This window comes from Cornus florida, unplaced genomic scaffold (assembly GCF_030987335.1).
Source record: "Cornus florida cultivar Cherokee Brave unplaced genomic scaffold, ASM3098733v1 CherokeeBrave_3.0.0_Hap2_Chr07, whole genome shotgun sequence".
Taxonomy (NCBI): domain Eukaryota; kingdom Viridiplantae; phylum Streptophyta; class Magnoliopsida; order Cornales; family Cornaceae; genus Cornus; species Cornus florida.
Window position 1 is genome coordinate 8,940,707 of NW_026775577.1, and position 17,126 is coordinate 8,957,832.

The 17,126-nt window shown below is 32.6% G+C and overlaps 2 protein-coding genes and 1 long non-coding RNA gene across 8 annotated transcripts; all 3 read right to left on the reverse strand.

The window, feature by feature from the left end:
* Nucleotides 1-644: 644 nt before the first annotated feature.
* On the reverse strand, nucleotides 645-1,984 carry LOC132316044 (S-adenosylmethionine decarboxylase proenzyme-like). Its single transcript, XM_059814540.1, has one exon. The coding sequence runs from the start codon at nucleotides 1,849-1,851 to the stop codon at nucleotides 766-768; it is 1,086 nt and encodes a 361-aa protein (XP_059670523.1). The 5' UTR covers nucleotides 1,852-1,984; the 3' UTR covers nucleotides 645-765.
* Nucleotides 1,985-3,171: 1,187 nt separating this feature from the next.
* On the reverse strand, nucleotides 3,172-4,051 carry LOC132316045 (uncharacterized). The gene is made up of 2 exons (XR_009483899.1): nucleotides 3,362-4,051; nucleotides 3,172-3,256 (listed from the first exon to the last, which is right to left on the reverse strand). It is a non-coding gene; the product is annotated as an uncharacterized LOC132316045 (long non-coding RNA).
* Nucleotides 4,052-6,243: 2,192 nt separating this feature from the next.
* LOC132316046 (uncharacterized) lies at nucleotides 6,244-14,520 on the reverse strand. 6 transcript variants are annotated; one of them, XM_059814542.1, is made up of 10 exons: nucleotides 14,181-14,411; nucleotides 13,364-13,603; nucleotides 12,036-12,231; nucleotides 10,999-11,169; nucleotides 10,802-10,918; nucleotides 8,856-9,053; nucleotides 8,541-8,600; nucleotides 8,350-8,448; nucleotides 7,059-7,165; nucleotides 6,244-6,707 (listed from the first exon to the last, which is right to left on the reverse strand). In XM_059814542.1, the coding sequence occupies exons 2-9, from the start codon at nucleotides 13,495-13,497 to the stop codon at nucleotides 7,061-7,063; spliced, it is 1,080 nt and encodes a 359-aa protein (XP_059670525.1). In that variant the 5' UTR covers nucleotides 13,498-13,603; nucleotides 14,181-14,411; the 3' UTR covers nucleotides 6,244-6,707; nucleotides 7,059-7,060. The 6 variants fall into 6 exon arrangements, with proteins under 6 accessions (XP_059670525.1, XP_059670526.1, XP_059670527.1 ...); XM_059814543.1 differs by lacking the exons at nucleotides 6,244-6,707; nucleotides 14,181-14,411 and adding an exon at nucleotides 14,426-14,520 and having other exon boundaries at nucleotides 6,864-7,165; XM_059814544.1 differs by lacking the exon at nucleotides 6,244-6,707 and having other exon boundaries at nucleotides 6,864-7,165; nucleotides 14,334-14,411.
* Between the last annotated feature and the right edge of the window lie 2,606 nt (nucleotides 14,521-17,126).

Genomic DNA, 17,126 nt, shown 5'->3' on the forward strand with positions numbered 1-17,126 from the left:
GAGAATGTTTATTTTTCTTAACCACAAAACCTTGAATCCAGTCTGAACCCACTATCCACTTTTATTCCCACCATTGGTCGAATTTTGCATCCCTCTCACACATTACCCAATCATCCGTGTGGACCTAAGGGCTAGTTTGGTGTGGTGGAATGAATTGGAATGGAATGAGAATGGAGGTGGGAATGGAATGGGAATGGAGGTAGAAATTCTATTTGTTTGAGAGTGGAATGATTTTGATGGAATGATCATTCCATTTTCTTTTATTTTATTCCACCACATCAAACTAATCCTAAGAGATTCTCTTTCTTTTTAAGCACTCCCCTCACATATCACTCACTCATTCAGCATTATTTTTCTTATCCTCAATTCCTGGTGACAAGGTTCCTGATCAAATTTTGAACACCCAGAGTCTTGCCTCAATTCCTACCCAAAAACATAAGTACAACGAAGACAGCTGTGACCAATTTGTAGGAACCCTAATAATCACTCCACCAATCTGTACCATTCGAATATATTAGGGCCAAAAACAGATTTATGTAGGAGTTACGAATGATAAAAATATCACGCGCTTGAAAATCATTTGTCCAAACCTCAACCATTAGAAAATAACAGAATCCACTTATGATATCAAATTGAGATAATAATAATCAAAAGAACATACATATATTGATAATAAAAGACTTGTGAAACGGCACAAGTTTCCATGACAAGACAATATTAAGTAAAATGCTAAAAAGAAACAGACCACAACATCTGATCTAGAATTTATTTCTTTTCCACTTCATCTTCTTCATCGCTCTCACTCCAGCAGCCCTGTAGGGTGGACCTTGGACACCCACAGCAACCAACCTTCGTAAAGCTTCGGTAGACAAATGATCCTCCATCGCCAACCACTTTGTAGCTCCTTTCTTCACAGCAGTATCCTTTCACATTCAGAGAGATCTCAGGACCAGGTTCCTTACCCACAAGGTCGGTGTGCAACGCTATAGAAAACTCATTTGGTTCGAAGCAAGCCAACACCCTGTCGACTAGGTTCGACAAATTCACAATTTTGAAATCATAACCAGCTGCTTCAAAGCTTGCATAACTAAAGCCATCTTCCGGAGTAACATGGATTGTAGAAATTGCTTTATCTTCAATGGCATTCATAGAGTAGCCGCAAGGATCGAACTCAAAATCACATATATCAGAATCCGGAAGAATCATCCTAATACCAGAACTTTCAGTCATTGCAGCTGCAGAGCTTGCATGGGTCTTGTAGAACACAGATGCCTTCTTACGATCCAAACCAGTCATGCACATCTCCATAGTGTAAACCGCGTCTGAGGGATTCGCCATCTCAGCAGCAGCACAGTAAACATGCCATTTCTGTTGCTGCTCAGCACTACCCATCACATAAGCCTTGCTTCCAGAACCAAGTTCGCCAAAATAGCTATCAAGAATGTCTACCTCCTCAGAGAAGCTACGGTGGGGAAAGGACTGTGCACTAGGAAATATGAAGCTTCCACGAGTGTAGTTAACAGTTTTCACAGGGAGGGAAATAGAAGCAGCTAGCTTTAGGATGGAAGGAATTGCAAGAAGCAATTTTGTAGTTCCACAAGTTTTGATAATAATTTTGTAAGGGTAGACAAAGAGGCTGGATTCTGAAAGGACATAAGAGTCAACATGATCATTTGACAACGAAGAAACAATGGTGCATTCAGCAGGCTGTAGGATTTCATCCAATTGGGATCTAGATAAAGATCGGAGGCCCCTGCCTTCAGGGTCAACAAAGATGCCAGGCTCAAAAAAGGATATCTCAAGCCTCTTTTCATATCCTTCAAATCCAATTGCAGATACCGACAAGGCCATATTGACTTAAAATGAAAGACGATGCTAAGACGAGAAAAGCAGAAAAGAAACTAATACTAGAACAGAAAATTGGGCTGTAAACCACCTTTGGTGGTTATGTTGCAACGTAGAGAATCTCAGGATGGTTTCCGAGCACACTGCACACATAGAATACAGGATGAGATGTTAGATTATGTAGCATTTTAGGGATTGAAATTTTAACCATCAAGTACCATTATGAAATATGAATGAGAATAGAACAGAACTTACGTTGGAGTAAGCAGCAGATTTGAACTTCTGGATTCCACCGTGGGGTCGAACGTCTTCAATGCTATAACCTAGGGGAGCTTCATAAAACATGGATTTACTACTGCTAGACTTCTTCTTTCCACCTTTAGACTCCATTAGATCATTCAATTTTTTCCTGTTCAAACCATCAAAACATAAAATCAGAACCAATTGCAAAGAGTGACTTAACTAAGCAAAGAGAATTAAAACCAGCAGACAAGACATTCTTAAATAAAGAGGGAGGCCCTGTCATGAATAGAAAAACAGAACCACAAAAATAAACATATATCATATTGCCCTTAACAAAGCATATTGCAATTAACAAAGCATATCATAAATATTACTTGTGCCCTATAAGCAAAGGAACTCTACATGCGTGTTATTTGGAGAGAGAAGAATATGAAACTCTACATGTTCTAATTCATTAGAAGAAGTCTAAAGGCATTTGAAAACAACGTGAACAACATCAGCTCAATTAAGATTCCTAAAATTTTGAAGTTAAGGATATCACGTAACTGGTACTATGGAAAAAGTGAATTCAATTGCTAAAACAACATGAATTAATTTTGTTATTGTTAAAATTTAATCAGCACAAACAATTCTCTTGAATTCTTAATGAAATTAATCTTAAATCATAAAACAAAGTTCCATACCAAATTAAAAATAAATCTATGGCTAGAAAGGCCATAGATTTCAAAAGGGTAAAATACCCAGTTAAAAATCTATGGCTAGAAAGGCCAAAAAAGAATTGAAAAAAAAAAAATTTGAAAGAACAATTTCACATCAAAAAAAGGCAGAGGGAAACAGAGCAAGAACAAAAGCATAATAGTACAAAGATTCTAAAGCCACATGCAAAATAAATAAGAAAAGAAAAAAGAAACAATACACAAAACAAACATATATGTATAGGCATATAAACAAATACTTAGAAACGAGTATAAACAAACTCTACAAGAAACCCAACAAATACTTTTTAACGATCGTATAAACAAAACCCTAAAAAAAAAAATCAAAAAACAATTAGAAACGAGAATTAAAAACTATCATACTTACAGATATAAATTCTTGATATACAATACTAAATCTCTGAGATAAAAACTGTTCTTGGTCCCTTTTTGAACCTTCGATCAATGAAGCCCTATAAAACAAAAAAGATACACGCAAATCGTTTAGAATATATGAATGTATCTGAGAAACAATTGTATAAAACAAACCAACAATATATGAATCATTGTGAACTTACAGGTAGCAGAGCAACGAACCGAAAAAAACCCTAGATTGGACCTTTTCGACCAATATCAGAGATGGTAGAACCACCAGATATATAGAGAGAGAAAGAGGAGAGAGAAAGGGCGAGGGGCGAGAAATAATCTGCGTCTCTGTTAAGCGACAGAAAACTGGGTGAGATTGTGTTGCAATACTCGTAAGGCGGAGCGGATGTCTATATATAGGGGGTTCAAGCGTGGTGTTCAAGGATTGCCACAAACTTCGCAGAAATTTACTGTTCTACCAATCGGGATTGAACACGAACCTTTCAACTACCACTATTTGCCAGTCAATTGACCTTTCTACCCTTCACTTTAGATGGCATGAATAGTTATCCTAATTTGAGCATGTCTTTTTTTTTTTTTTTTTTTTTTTTAATACATATTAAAAAAAATCCACACAAAATATAATAAATCTAATTCTACATATATATCTTTAAATTTTTTTTTATAATACATTTTTAATAATAATAATTTACCTTGTTTTTTCCTGATTTTATTCGGCTTCTAAATTGTGTTTTTACTTGCTTGTTACTCATATTAAAAAGATTCTAAACAAAATACAATAAATCTAATTCTATCTTTATTTTTTTATATTTATAATGTATTTTTAATAATAATAAAATTTACCTTTTTTCCCAAATTTTATTTGTTTTCTAACTCTTTCTTTTTTCTTTTTCTTTTTCTTTTTTTTTTTAATTCTATTTTCTTTCTAACTCTTTTCATTTTCTAATATTTGTGTTTCTCTTTCTAATCATAAATATATGAGATTATTCGTTATATACCTGTCTAAATGTTTATACATAATCAGAATAAAAAAAATTAAAGCTGATAAAAAAAATAAAAAAACTAGAGAGGTCATAAATATGCTTATATGAAAACGATTTCATTGCAATATTATTTTTATTTTATTTTATTTTTTATGAATTTTAAGGTCATACGCGTGTGCATAAGACAACTAATTTATCTCAATTACTGATATCATTTATGACAATTAATTTTATCTCAATTACTGATATCATTTATGACAATTAATTTATCTCAATTACTGATATCATTTTGGTCTATAACCGTCTAAACACATTCTTAAATCTTGTAAATTTTATCGTGAAATTCAACCCCATATCTACTTTGAAAGTAAGTTACGTAACTACATTATTAAACATACATGAGTGGAAGTACGTGTATAACTGTAAAATAAAAAAAATTATATATATATAAGAAAAAATTTGCATTATTATTTATTATATAAAAATAATATTAATTAAGAAAATAAAAAATTCATAATAATTAAGTAATTTGTGTTAGAATTTTATAAAAACTCTTTTTGTAATAATAGGTAATTTGTGTTGGAATTTTATAGAAAATATTTTAAAAACTCTTTTATATTAATTAATAAAAAAAATTTGGACTTTGTTTATTGATATCCTTATTTTATTTTAGTTGGACTTTACTTATTGGTATTTTAGTATTACGTTCTCTGTCTCAATTTAAGTGTCGCTTATGGGAGTAGTAATTTTTAATGAGACATGTGGGACATGCATTGTCCTTCTGAAAAGTTACTAACTTGTCATTTTTAAGTTTTAAATATGTTGAATTTTTTTTACTCAACGAACATATATGGAAGATGTGAAATACTCAGTATATTATTTGAAAAAAGAAAATAGACACTTAATTTAGGACGGACAAAAAAAAAAAAAAAAATATATATATATAACATTTATTTTGAAACGGAAGGAGTATATTTTAGTTAGAATTTGCTTATTGATATTTTATTTAAATTTTTTTATTAAATTAATTATAAATCAATAATTTGAAATTTTTTAACCCCTTGTAATTTTAATAATAGTAATAGTATAGATATATATAACCTAAACTCTATATTGGATATTGGTATATAATTTTTTCTGTTTTTAATAATAATGTTGTAACTTGTTCACAAAAGAAAGTACGTATATCATGAATAAAAAAAAGAATTGCTTTTTGGGGGTATAGTATTGAAATCTAAACCAATCAACCAGTGCCACGTATGAAACTTGAGTGCCACAGATAAAGCCACGTCCTCAAGGTAATAGCTCTCAACCGTAACACGTGTCCTGCATTTAATCCTCCTCAATATTTGTGGTGCGATGGACGATAAGATGCCTCAGTTAGCTGGATTGTCGTCGTCTTGTTTGATCCTTCTACTCATTTCCAGGCCCAACTTGAACTCTTCTTCCTCTGGGCCCACTTCATGGGTCCTCCCTTCTTGATGAAAATTTTTCAACCTTTTTTTTTTTTTTTTTAGGAGAGAGATTTTCTCTTTCTTACTATCCAAACGCCTATATTTTTTTGTTATTTTTTAATTCACTTTCCTTTTTTGCTAGTATATTCTAATTTAATCAAATGGAGCCTAAAATCATAGCATTGCAGTTAACATAATTTCAAAATAAATGTCACGTTTTAAAGTTTTAATATTTTAAGAGTATGAACTTTAATATTTTATTATTATATTGATAATGAATGAATTATGTTCATAAATATGTGATGATTTACTTTTTACAATCTCAATGCAAATGGCTAAGTTAATAATGTTATAAAAATAATACTTTAACTTTTTAATTGAGATATTTATTTTGAGACACTCAAAAATAAAAATTTATTTTGAATATAATATAAGTATAAAACACACTTGTGCAAGTGGGTTATATTTAGCATAAAATATTTATTATTTTGAATATAATATAAGTATAAAACACACTTGTGCAAGTGGGTTATATTTAGCATAAAATAATAACCTTCTAAAGTGTTGGAGGATAAGAATGCCATATCAAATAGAAGAATCATCATGAGCTGGTTACACTCTTTACACACATCCATGTAGGAAGAAATGATGCCACGACAAAATGACTAGATTAATTATTCGTTAAACTTTACATACATCAGCTCCAGCTAGGGCTTTTTTTTTTCCCCTGTTATTAGATTAACAATCCAGTTAATAAAGTAATTGGGGTTTCTGGTATAATAATAATGAACAATGTTGAAGGGTAGGTAAGGAGAAAACTTCAACCGAATCCTTTCCCTAGGATATTTAGGACTTTAGCTGCAATCTCCGAAAAATTATTACATAATCCCGATCAATCAGAAGCTGTTACCCAAACAAATGTGTCAATTTTATTCATTATTTTGCTGGATGTCAACTTTTGTTTGGGTGACTATTTTTGATTAGATAGGACCATATAATAATTCCTCGCAGATTCACTCTGGGTCCCACTACAATGCTTCCTATAGAAGCAAAAGCTTTTGCCGAAGATTTTGGTCCCTACATTGCCATAGTATAGATACCTGAGAAATTAGAGAAGTAGGTAAGAATGTCAAAAAGAAACTGTATCCAAGACAGGAGTAAAGAGATTGTATCCAAAATTCCATCTTATTAGCTACCACAGTGGCATTGCCACTTTGTCTTACAAAAAATTCTCACATACAATATCACTCACTCTATAATCACGGGCAAATATGACATTTACTACATGCAACTATTGAACAAAAATTGTGTTATGACAATGAAATGGTCAAAATTTAATATACAGATTGACAGAGACAAGATTGTCAGACAAGGAGAAAAAAGAAAAAAGAAAAAAGAATCAGTATGTATGTATTGACAAGTTGGCCTAGCTACTTTTCAATGTGAAGCACCTTCAATTCATCTGGGGTTGTGGCTGCTTTTGCTTTCCACTTGATTCTGCTAGTTTCTCATTATTCTTTTCGTACTGCTGCTTCAGTTCCTCCAAATGCCTCGATACCTAACAAGTGACCAAAACATACATACACAAATGACGAGAAAAAAACGATGACAGCGACAACTAATAAGTAGTCTTGCATACCCAAGAAAAATAGGAAGTACTACAAGTAACTTATATTGAACTGGAACATTTTATTTTCTACTCATTTTTTTTTTTTTTGGCACTCCTATGCACACATGCCAGAACCTATAAAACACCGATACCTCTATAAGGGAATAAGAGTACCCATACCGAGTATTCATACTTGTCAGATATTTGGTGATATGTCTTTGATACTTCTTAAACATACCCATAACTTCAATATATATATATATATATATATATATAGATAGATATTTAAATTCTCAAAAGCATATCCCATACTCCTCAACTACTCCATATGGAATATGTTTTCTTAAATCATAGTATAATTTTTAGGAACATATAAACTATATGTTCTCATCCCATCTCCACCTAGCACACTTTCTGAAGTTAGTTGTGTCTTGAAGATTCCTATAAGTCAGTTCAGGGGTGAAGATTTAAAGATATGGGTTTCACTTCAAATGGGAAATGGAGTGTTAAGACTGCTTACAAACACAAAACGAGGATCTAGAACATTTGGATTATTTAAGAACAAGAATTTCTCCCAACTTGTCAATCCTAAAATATTCTTTTTATTTTTGGCAGTTAAATCCTAAAATAATTCAACTTACTCTCCGGTTTCTGAATTAGCATTTTTGTTACATTACAAAGCACCCCTCAACTCTTAGGATGATGTTTCTATCTGCCATCGATAGATTACAATCGAGCTTATTTATAGAACACATTAATGCTCTCCCAACCATAGGGGAGGATGGCTCAGACCTAATGATCAAATCAAGGTTCCAAAACAAGAAGTGGCACCATATAGGAGGATTTTGGTGCAGGTGAAGTGAGGTGGCATGCTAGAAACAAAAAATATAAATATATCATAAAAAATGCCAGAAGCACAATGCGTTTTCTTTTTGCAGTTCAAGAAAAATTAAAAGAAAAAGATAAAGTAAAGTAGCATGCCGATCATAAGAAGAATCTTTTCACACAAACAACCTATCGATAATCTAGAGAAAAATGACATGCAAACCTCAGCAATGAAAAAAGATTATAATAATTAGCATTCTAGGAGTTCATAATATATAACGCCAACACGTGCATAGGAGAGAGAGAACCTTGATTGAGTAGGCCATTGGTAATAGAGTATCTGGGTTCATTGCATCCTTAGGGAAGTTGCGCAAAGAATGTATGAGTGTCTCAAAGGGTAGTTTTATCTGAACAAAAATATTATCTTTATATAAGCAGAGAATTACAAGTTATTTGGATCTAATGGGGACACAAAAATGAGAAATCGTGAAATACTTACCAAATCATTCTGGCAATGCTTCAGTAGGGCCAAACCAACTTTAAAAACAATTTTTACCCCCTGGTCCCGAAAAGGAATAATAGAATCAAGTTCAATTCCACATACCAATCCAAGGGAAAAACATATGTATAATAGTGCTAGCCCCAGTGCACGAGGATCCCGCCATTACGGGGTCTGGACAGGGTCAGATGTACGCAGCCTTACCTTCGCATGCGGAGAGACTGTTTACCATTTCGAACCCATGACCTTCTAGTCACAACCGGTGAGCTAGGGCCAGCCATCGGGGAAAAAATATAGGTAATTAAGATTACTAACCTCAAAGAGAAAGGCATCCCATATTCGAAGGGACAAATGGAATGGGAAAGAGTACGAGAAAACAGTTATGAACCACTGGCTCGCATACATGCTAGGATTTATCATTTCTTGTGTAAAATGCTCTCCCAATTTTGGCAAGTACTCTCTCATCAAATGGTCAAACTGAAAAAGATATTGCTGTACCAGAGGCAACCCAACCTACTCAGTAGCATCAGATAACAGTTTTAAGAGTTCCAAAATGTGTTTAAAATGGACAGAGAAAGTAAATAAAAGGCTTTGACATAGTAATCAACCAAAGTAAGTTTAATAGAACTAAGTACTTTCTATGACCAGGCACGGACCTAGTTAAGGCCCAGTGGGGACATCCGCCCCCACTGAAATTTTTTCTATTTGCATTTTTGCCTATATATTTTATTAAAATTTAAAAAATGCCCTCACTCATTTTGTAAAATTACTCCACTTCACATTTTTACCACCACTGATTTTTTTGGATCTAAAGGATAATCGTCTCTCTTTTTCACTCTGTACCGTCTCCGCATTAATGGTAATCAATTCTCTCTCACACACACTCATATTCCCACCCAATTTTTTAAAAAAACCCACTATATATTATTGCACTTTTAGTCCAAAATCGGCTCTCTTGTTTCTTCACCCTCTACTGCCTCACATCTAAAAGGTCATAAAATCTTTGTCTCGCACCAACACATGTTAAACACGACCCGGCACGAGTCAAACAAGCCACAAAAAATAAAATTCTTATATATTTAATAATAGCACAGCGTGTGGAAAGAAAACTACAAAGAAAACAACACATCATATATAAACCTATGGAAAATTCAATGCATCCATGAAAAAAAGAAAGAAAATTACTTTACCTTCCTTTTCAGCATATTTTCAAATTAAAGAAACAAAGCTCGGATATTTTCAAAGATTATCGAAAATCTCTCCAACCAAATCTACCACATAAGCAAAAGGCAGCAGCTCCAAACATGTTGAATAATTCAAGAAATATCAAATACAAAATTTTGAGACCAACAGAAGCTATAATTTGAAAATAATATTATCCACTGTGTAATTAAATTATTGACAAATACTGAATGCACAAAACACAATATCAGTACATATTATCTTAAGATGCAACACCCATACCATCATGCTTACAAATTTCCTCTAATCACAAATAATAAAGAATAAATTAAGATAGTTCATTTTAATGGAAAAACTAATTTAAACTAAAATTTATTGTTCCAATGGAAGAGTAGCTGATTATCCAACTTGTCTATTCATTATTTTTTTCTTGTACAGCAGTTAGCACAGTAATTTGAAAAGAACTGATTATCCGTAGGCTAAAATTTCCTAACCTTCACGTCTTCACCTAGCATATTAAAATAGTCAGGAACTCCACATCTATGTTACTGATATAAATAAGCTAGCATACTAAGGTGTACCTTGCATCATGATGCAATAGCAGAACAACGAATTTGGTTTAGAGCAAGTCTACCGTGAAGGCACTCTCAGTGAGCTCACCTCACACCCTCATCATAGCCTTTTCCTTTGGTTCATGCAGAAACCATTTCTAAGAACTTCATATGCTTTCAATATACACATTATCCATAAGCACTCTGTATTATGGTATAAACCAAATTAAGTCAAAAGTTATAATGAACAACACCCTATTAATTTTATGATTTGTTCAGGAAGTTAAGGCATTAAGCGGACATCAGTTCTTCCTCCTAATATTTTAATAAAGTCGTAACTAGCAAACGAACCATTTTTGCTCTATTTAACACCACATAATTTGTTCATCAAAACTTCTCAATATTTTGGACAGGTCTCTCACACAATAGTACAAAACGGTTAAAATCACTCACCAATTATATATTTGTAAGCTAAGCCAAGTTCATCCTAAAAGTAAAGTCAACATGTTCCAGGACTAAAGAAGTTACCAAGTATAATCCTTCCATTGGAGCATGAACAGCTCCTTTCAGTAACGCCACCAATAACCAAAACGCATCTTCTTCGCTCATATAGAGAAGCAACAGACCAGCGATAAATCCCATTCCCTGTAATAATTAATTAAAATAACAATTTAGTATCCCTCAAAGAGTAAATAGAACAGTGATGGGATCTATGATCATAAAACCTGAACATATCCAACATCTCTATAATAAACAGAGTATGCCTTCAAAACATTGTACAGGGACCGTTGACCAGGTCCATGTCTCTGCTGAAAGAAAACATGTAAAGGGAAGGTACGAGATATGTCCCGAATTATATCCAGTTCAGAAGCCGACGTCTCATAAATTACTAGTTGCTGCAGCAGCCAAACAGTTCCATTAGTATAAATTAGAATGATAATTTGAAATAGATCTTTGAAGAGGGAATAAGCATTTGGAAGGGATAGACCCGAAATATAATCAAGGACTATAACAAATGAAGGAAGAATAGGAGCTTCAAGAATTTTATCATGAATCCCAACCTCTTATGAATTCACTTAGATCACACCCTAACCAACTTCACTAACTCAAGAATCAAAGGAAGATAAGGTCCTTTCAGATTTCACCCATCAAAACCCCGACCTCCTTAAAAGGAAATAAAATAGAATAATTAAGAAAAATAACTCACTAGATTAAAACTAACAAAATTGATCTCTCTATATTCAGAACTTGACAAGTCTATGATTGAATTTGGTTATTACCTTGCTGCATATATCTTTTAATGAACTCATAGCCAATTAATTTGATAGCATTATAGGCCAAATTTCACACAACTTTACTTATTACGCAAATATGTAACACAAGTTTCAGGATCACTTAGTATAAGAATGAAATTAGTTAACTTTTGATTATGCAACACTAAATCAGATACCTGTATATATATATAAATATATATGTTTATTTATTTATTTCTGGTTCAAATAAATTTTTAGGAGAAATTCTTCTGTTGAATGTGCCCAGAGGATAGCTAATTTGTCATGAGAAATAAAGAACACAAGTTTGCAGCGAAAATATATCAGCTCAATCACACTATTCATATTGTAAAAATAAGGGAAGGGAGAAGCTGTGTAACCTTACAGTTACTTTTAGAACTGTCTCTATTTTACCACAATTTATGAGAGGTGGGAGTGCTAAGTGACACTGTGGCATATAAAATTTGATGTGAGGAAAGGAAAGAAATTACCTCATAAACACCAGGGTTCATCAGCAAGAGATCCCGACTTCCTGACATCAACTGCCAGACAAGACCCCTCAAACAATCGGGAATTCCTTTTCTTATACGTCGTTTGACAACATGAGGCTTCCTCCTAACATAATGTTTCCAATCACTACCTCCAATTCCAATCATTTTCCTCCATTTTCTAGTCCTTCTTTCAACCCTGAAAATTCCCTCATTGATTATAGCATACAGAGATATACATACACAAATGTAATCAATTTATTCAAATAAAACATAATAACTTTTCTTTTTGGTACAAAAACAAAACCCCTAGAAGTTCAGTTATTTGTGTGCGTGCACAAATATAAATGCATATACAGTCATTGAAGCTCTTAAGTTTAGGTTATAGAAAGATACTACAGACATAAGTCTATAAAAGCCAATAGTTGATGTACCAAAAATCATATATTTTCTTTTGAAAATGAGATTCTGCTTCAACTAGAGTTTAGAAACCCTAGAAGTTCACAAGACCATTTAGTTGGTAGGTTGACTTTTTAATACTGTAAGTTTTAAAATTTATAACATACCAAAGAGCAATCAAACAAAAGGTATCAGAGTTCATGGCAATACCTTTGGAAGAATATTAGTTTTTCCATAATACAACTATGAAATCAAGGCTGCCTAGTTTATTGCTGAAAATTCCAAAAGAATGGACATCCATAGGAAGAAGGCATTAGGGCAAGATATGTATAGATAAAAGTCTAGCTATGTTAAATGACCTTGGGCACGTGTGTCGTGTGCGGCTATTTATCCAATAGTTGGACAAGTCAAATCCTAAGACAAAGGAAACATGGACATTGAGGATATTCACATTATTTATTTATTTATTTTATTTTTATAGTAAAATCATGTCTTTATGTAACAGTGTTGAATATAGAGTTATAGACCTTTAACTCGTTTTAAAAATGTAACAGAACTTGAATTGCTGGATAGATTTTCGGTGCATGTCCAACCATAAGTGTCGGTCATATATATGACAGACTCATACCCATGGCCAAGTATTGTTGTTCAACACCCATACATCACCTGCTTTTGAAGATTCCATGTAACATAGAGCTCTAGTAGCACAAATGTTTCCTTAACATATGGTAAATGTTACAAATGTTGTCACTACAAACACCATAACAAAATGACCATTTCACATTAACACCTTACTCCTAGTCAATTCATAGGTTCACTATAAATGCAATATATCACAAAACAAAAGGTATCAAAATGTTGTTCCGAAACAAACAAAATGCAAATCATTTTTTTGACAGCACACAGAATTGCTCTGTACAAGAATCACATACCTCTGATACTCGAAGGCTGACCTGCTCCTGGCCAAACCTTCAGGAGAGTTATCCTGCTTTATAAATCCAAATCTGTCAACTCTCACAGGTGGAACTGGTCCTGATTCATAGTCATCTATTCTTTTCTTCTCCATCCCACCCCCTCATACCAGCTACCGCACCCCAAAATGCCAATAACACAACATTGTGTTCCATACATGGTCGCCCATTAGCCAAATTCTAAATTACAAAGCACAAAATCTGAAATGGGTACAAAAATAAAAATAAAATAGCAGTGGTTATTAATCTTAAGAAACAAGTGAACATAAACTGACACAATTTCAAATGACAAAGTATTGACAAACTGATGAAACTAATGAGTTTTGGGACAATGACTCAATTACATAAAGAGCAATGGAACCCTAATCCAGTAAAGTCGAACAATGGGGAGAAAACCACAATACCCATCCCAAAACAAAACAAAACAAAAATCTTTTGACTATGCTACTACAAGACAATATATATAATTTTCATATACTAACTACTATTGAACTGGTTTAATCAATAATTTAAATATGAATCAAACACCCAATAAATAGAATGCAACAGACTAATCAAAATATTTAGCTTCAATCAAAATACCCATGAAAGTAAACATTTTAAAAAGTAAAGCAATAAAATAAAAACCCATAATCGCTTTCAATTAACATGTTGTGGGTTCGGAGGAAGAAAATGTTGTGGGATAATTAGAAGTCTAGAGAGAGAGATAGGGGGAATTTAGATACCATGCAACCTATAATATCTAAAGATAAATTTGAGAAAGGGAAAAAAAACCAACATGTCTGACGATTTCTGAGAGGAGGGATAGGGGGTTTCGATCTGTCTTGCGACGGAGCCTTTTGGCTTGCGAGAAAATATGATTTTCTGAGAAAATGAGTCTTAAAGGAAATTTGATTGTTTTGCCATTTCAATTACGGGATATCGATGTAACCTGTATACGCTTGTTCCAGTGATGATTAACACCCGCATGAACGCATTTAGGTTTTACGGTTGAATAAAAAAAGTAGCAAATTATCTACTAACCATTTTAAAATTAGACTGGTTTTGGACCTATGGTCCACGAACAAGAACCAAATTTAGAATCCAATCCTGCAATCATTGGGTTGCAGTCTTGTATTATGATGTACTGAAGGTTACTCATTATTTTGTAATTGACAAAAAAAAAAAATCATTTTGTAATTCATGGAAAATTACAAATTCTTATTTACCGAAAAAAAAAAAAAAAAAATTCTTCTAGCTGAAGTTTACCATTTTAACCTTTAGGCGTGGTAAATGTAATTCTTAAAGTTTACCATTTATCCTTAAAGTTTGAACAAATTACATACGAATAGACCATTCAGAGTTTATTATTACTTTGCCCTCCTAAACTAGTTCACCAGCTGTCCGAAAATGATTTTGAGTGTAAAAAATCAATAATGACAAAATAAAAAATAATAAAGTGAAGGAAAATTACTTTTACATCCCCTGAAGTATGAACAAATTACACATTATTACATCATTCAACGTTTATTACTTTGACCTCCTCTAACCTGGTTCATCGGTGGTCGAAAGATGACTTTGAGTATGAAAAATCAGTAATGGTTAATATGAAAATAGTGTAACTTGTCCAAACTTCGAGGGATGTATGTGTAAGTTACCTTATTGTCTTTTCATACAAGGAAATAGTAAAATTATCATTTTATAAAAGGTTAATTATACTCACAGCCCTAGAGATTTGCCCTTTTGACAACCAATAAAAGTTGACTCATTTTTTAACAATGACACTCCTAAGGTTTGATAAAGTTAATAATGACACCCCTACCACTATTTGACGCAAGGTAATTTGATCTTATTACCTTTTGACTTATGAATTAACCAATTTGAATAATGAAATTTCCATCTAATCCTCTAATATTATTTGATGCAAAACAAAAAACTACATTGCAATATTTACATATGTGTGTGTGTGTGTGCATGCACACATATTCTCTATTGTCTTAATCACCCACAATCGCTACCACCATCATCCTCACCCCCCACTAGACCTATTAATGGATCGGATTTTGATCAGAATCCGATCTAATTATCCGAATATGATTCAATAAAAAAATCTGATAATCCGAGGATCCAAATTAGATTATCCATTACCTTAACAAATTGAATGTAAACTATAGGTAATATTTGTGTATATATAGATATATATTTATTTATTACATTACAATATACAATATATAAATTATATATATATGAGTTATATATTATTAAATTTATACATATTAATTATCTATCATTATATTTATTCGGTTGCATAATTATATTATGCATCATCTTATATATTAACAATTCTCCACTCCATCTAAACTAATAATTAGATATGCTAGTGCATAAGATTTTAATCTGATTCCGAATCCGATCTAATCCTCAGGAATTGTGAGTGTAATTAACCATTTTATAAAACATTAATAGGTCGATCGGAAAGAAAATACTAAGGGTGTTGTTGAGTATACGGGTTAAAACTCAGCAAAGTTCAAAGTAATAAATATTGAACGGTCTACTCATAATGTGTAATTTATCTAAACTTCAAGAGAAGTTAGTGTAATTTAACCAAAAAAATATGATGTAAGTTAAAAATATATATATTTATTATTATTTGAGGTACATTTATAATTATACTCGTGTTATTGACACAAAGTTTTGATTGTTTAAAATTTTCCCATTGCATCATGTAATGGTCTCATAATTATTAAGGTTATAACTTATAATGTGTGTAAAGGGAAAAAAGTAAAGCTTGAATTATTAGTTATTGAATTTTGGGATAATTACATTGACCTCCCCTGAGGTTTCTTCATCATACATTAACCTCCCTTCTTATTTGCCAAATAACAATGACCTCCCCTGTTAGAGATGTTGAATGAACGGAGTTAACGGATGGAGTGAAATTCTGAAATTGCCCAGATTAAATTTATTTGTATTTTATTACAAAAATGACAAATTTTAAAAAGACAAAAAAGCCCATCTCTCAAATCCAATTCTCATCCTTCACCTAAGCAGACCCAAAATAAGTGTTCTGTGGTTTATAAATGGTAATGGACATTACAGTTGTAAAATTAAAGACTCAATCCCATTCATTTGCATTATTTGGAAATCCATGTAGATACGTGTTAGATTGAAAATCAATTTGCAATTCTATCATTTCTATGGTAGGTAACATAGGTAACTATGAACAGACCTATTTTTCTCACTCTATTTTGTTATCAAGCCTTGGAGATTCTGATTTTTGGTGGAGGGTCTAGTCATAGTGGTGGAAGTGTTAAAGCCATGTTCATTCATGTATATGTTCATTCATGCATCTATTATTGTACATGTATCAAGTGGATACATGTATCAAGAGTGTACATGTATCAAGTGTGTGCATGTATCATGTGTGTGGTTGAGATTGTCTTGAAAAGTTCAAAGGTCTATGGGAGAATAGTATATATAGGGTAAGGTATTTGTTGTTTAGATATGAACATAACAAAGAATTCAATTCAATACAATATTTGTTTCTCTCCTCTCTTCACTTAGAAATTATTTAGTTGGTTGAAACTATAGCCAACATAAGTGGTATCAGAGCTTGATTTCAATCAAGAGCAAACTGGGCATGAAGCTTATTGACGGGAAAACAAACCCCAAAGAAGAACGATTGTGACGGCGACTACATGCAATCAAAACCAAGGTGCCCATCAATCAGCACTTCCCATTTTTG

Bases quoted from the DNA above. Each gene is read 5' to 3' on its own strand.
- LOC132316044 (XM_059814540.1), bottom strand. From the start codon at position 1,851: ATGGCCTTGTCGGTATCTGCAATTGGATTTGAAGGATATGAAAAGAGG.
- LOC132316046 (XM_059814542.1), bottom strand. From the start codon at position 13,497: ATGGAGAAGAAAAGAATAGATGACTATGAATCAGGACCAGTTCCACCT. The intron at 11,170-12,035 runs GTAATTTCTTTC...TGGCTGCTGCAG, and splicing joins TGAACCCTGGTGTTTATGAG to CAACTAGTAATTTATGAGAC. The intron at 8,449-8,540 runs GTAAGTATTTCA...ATTTTTGTTCAG, and splicing joins AGCATTGCCAGAATGATTTG to ATAAAACTACCCTTTGAGAC.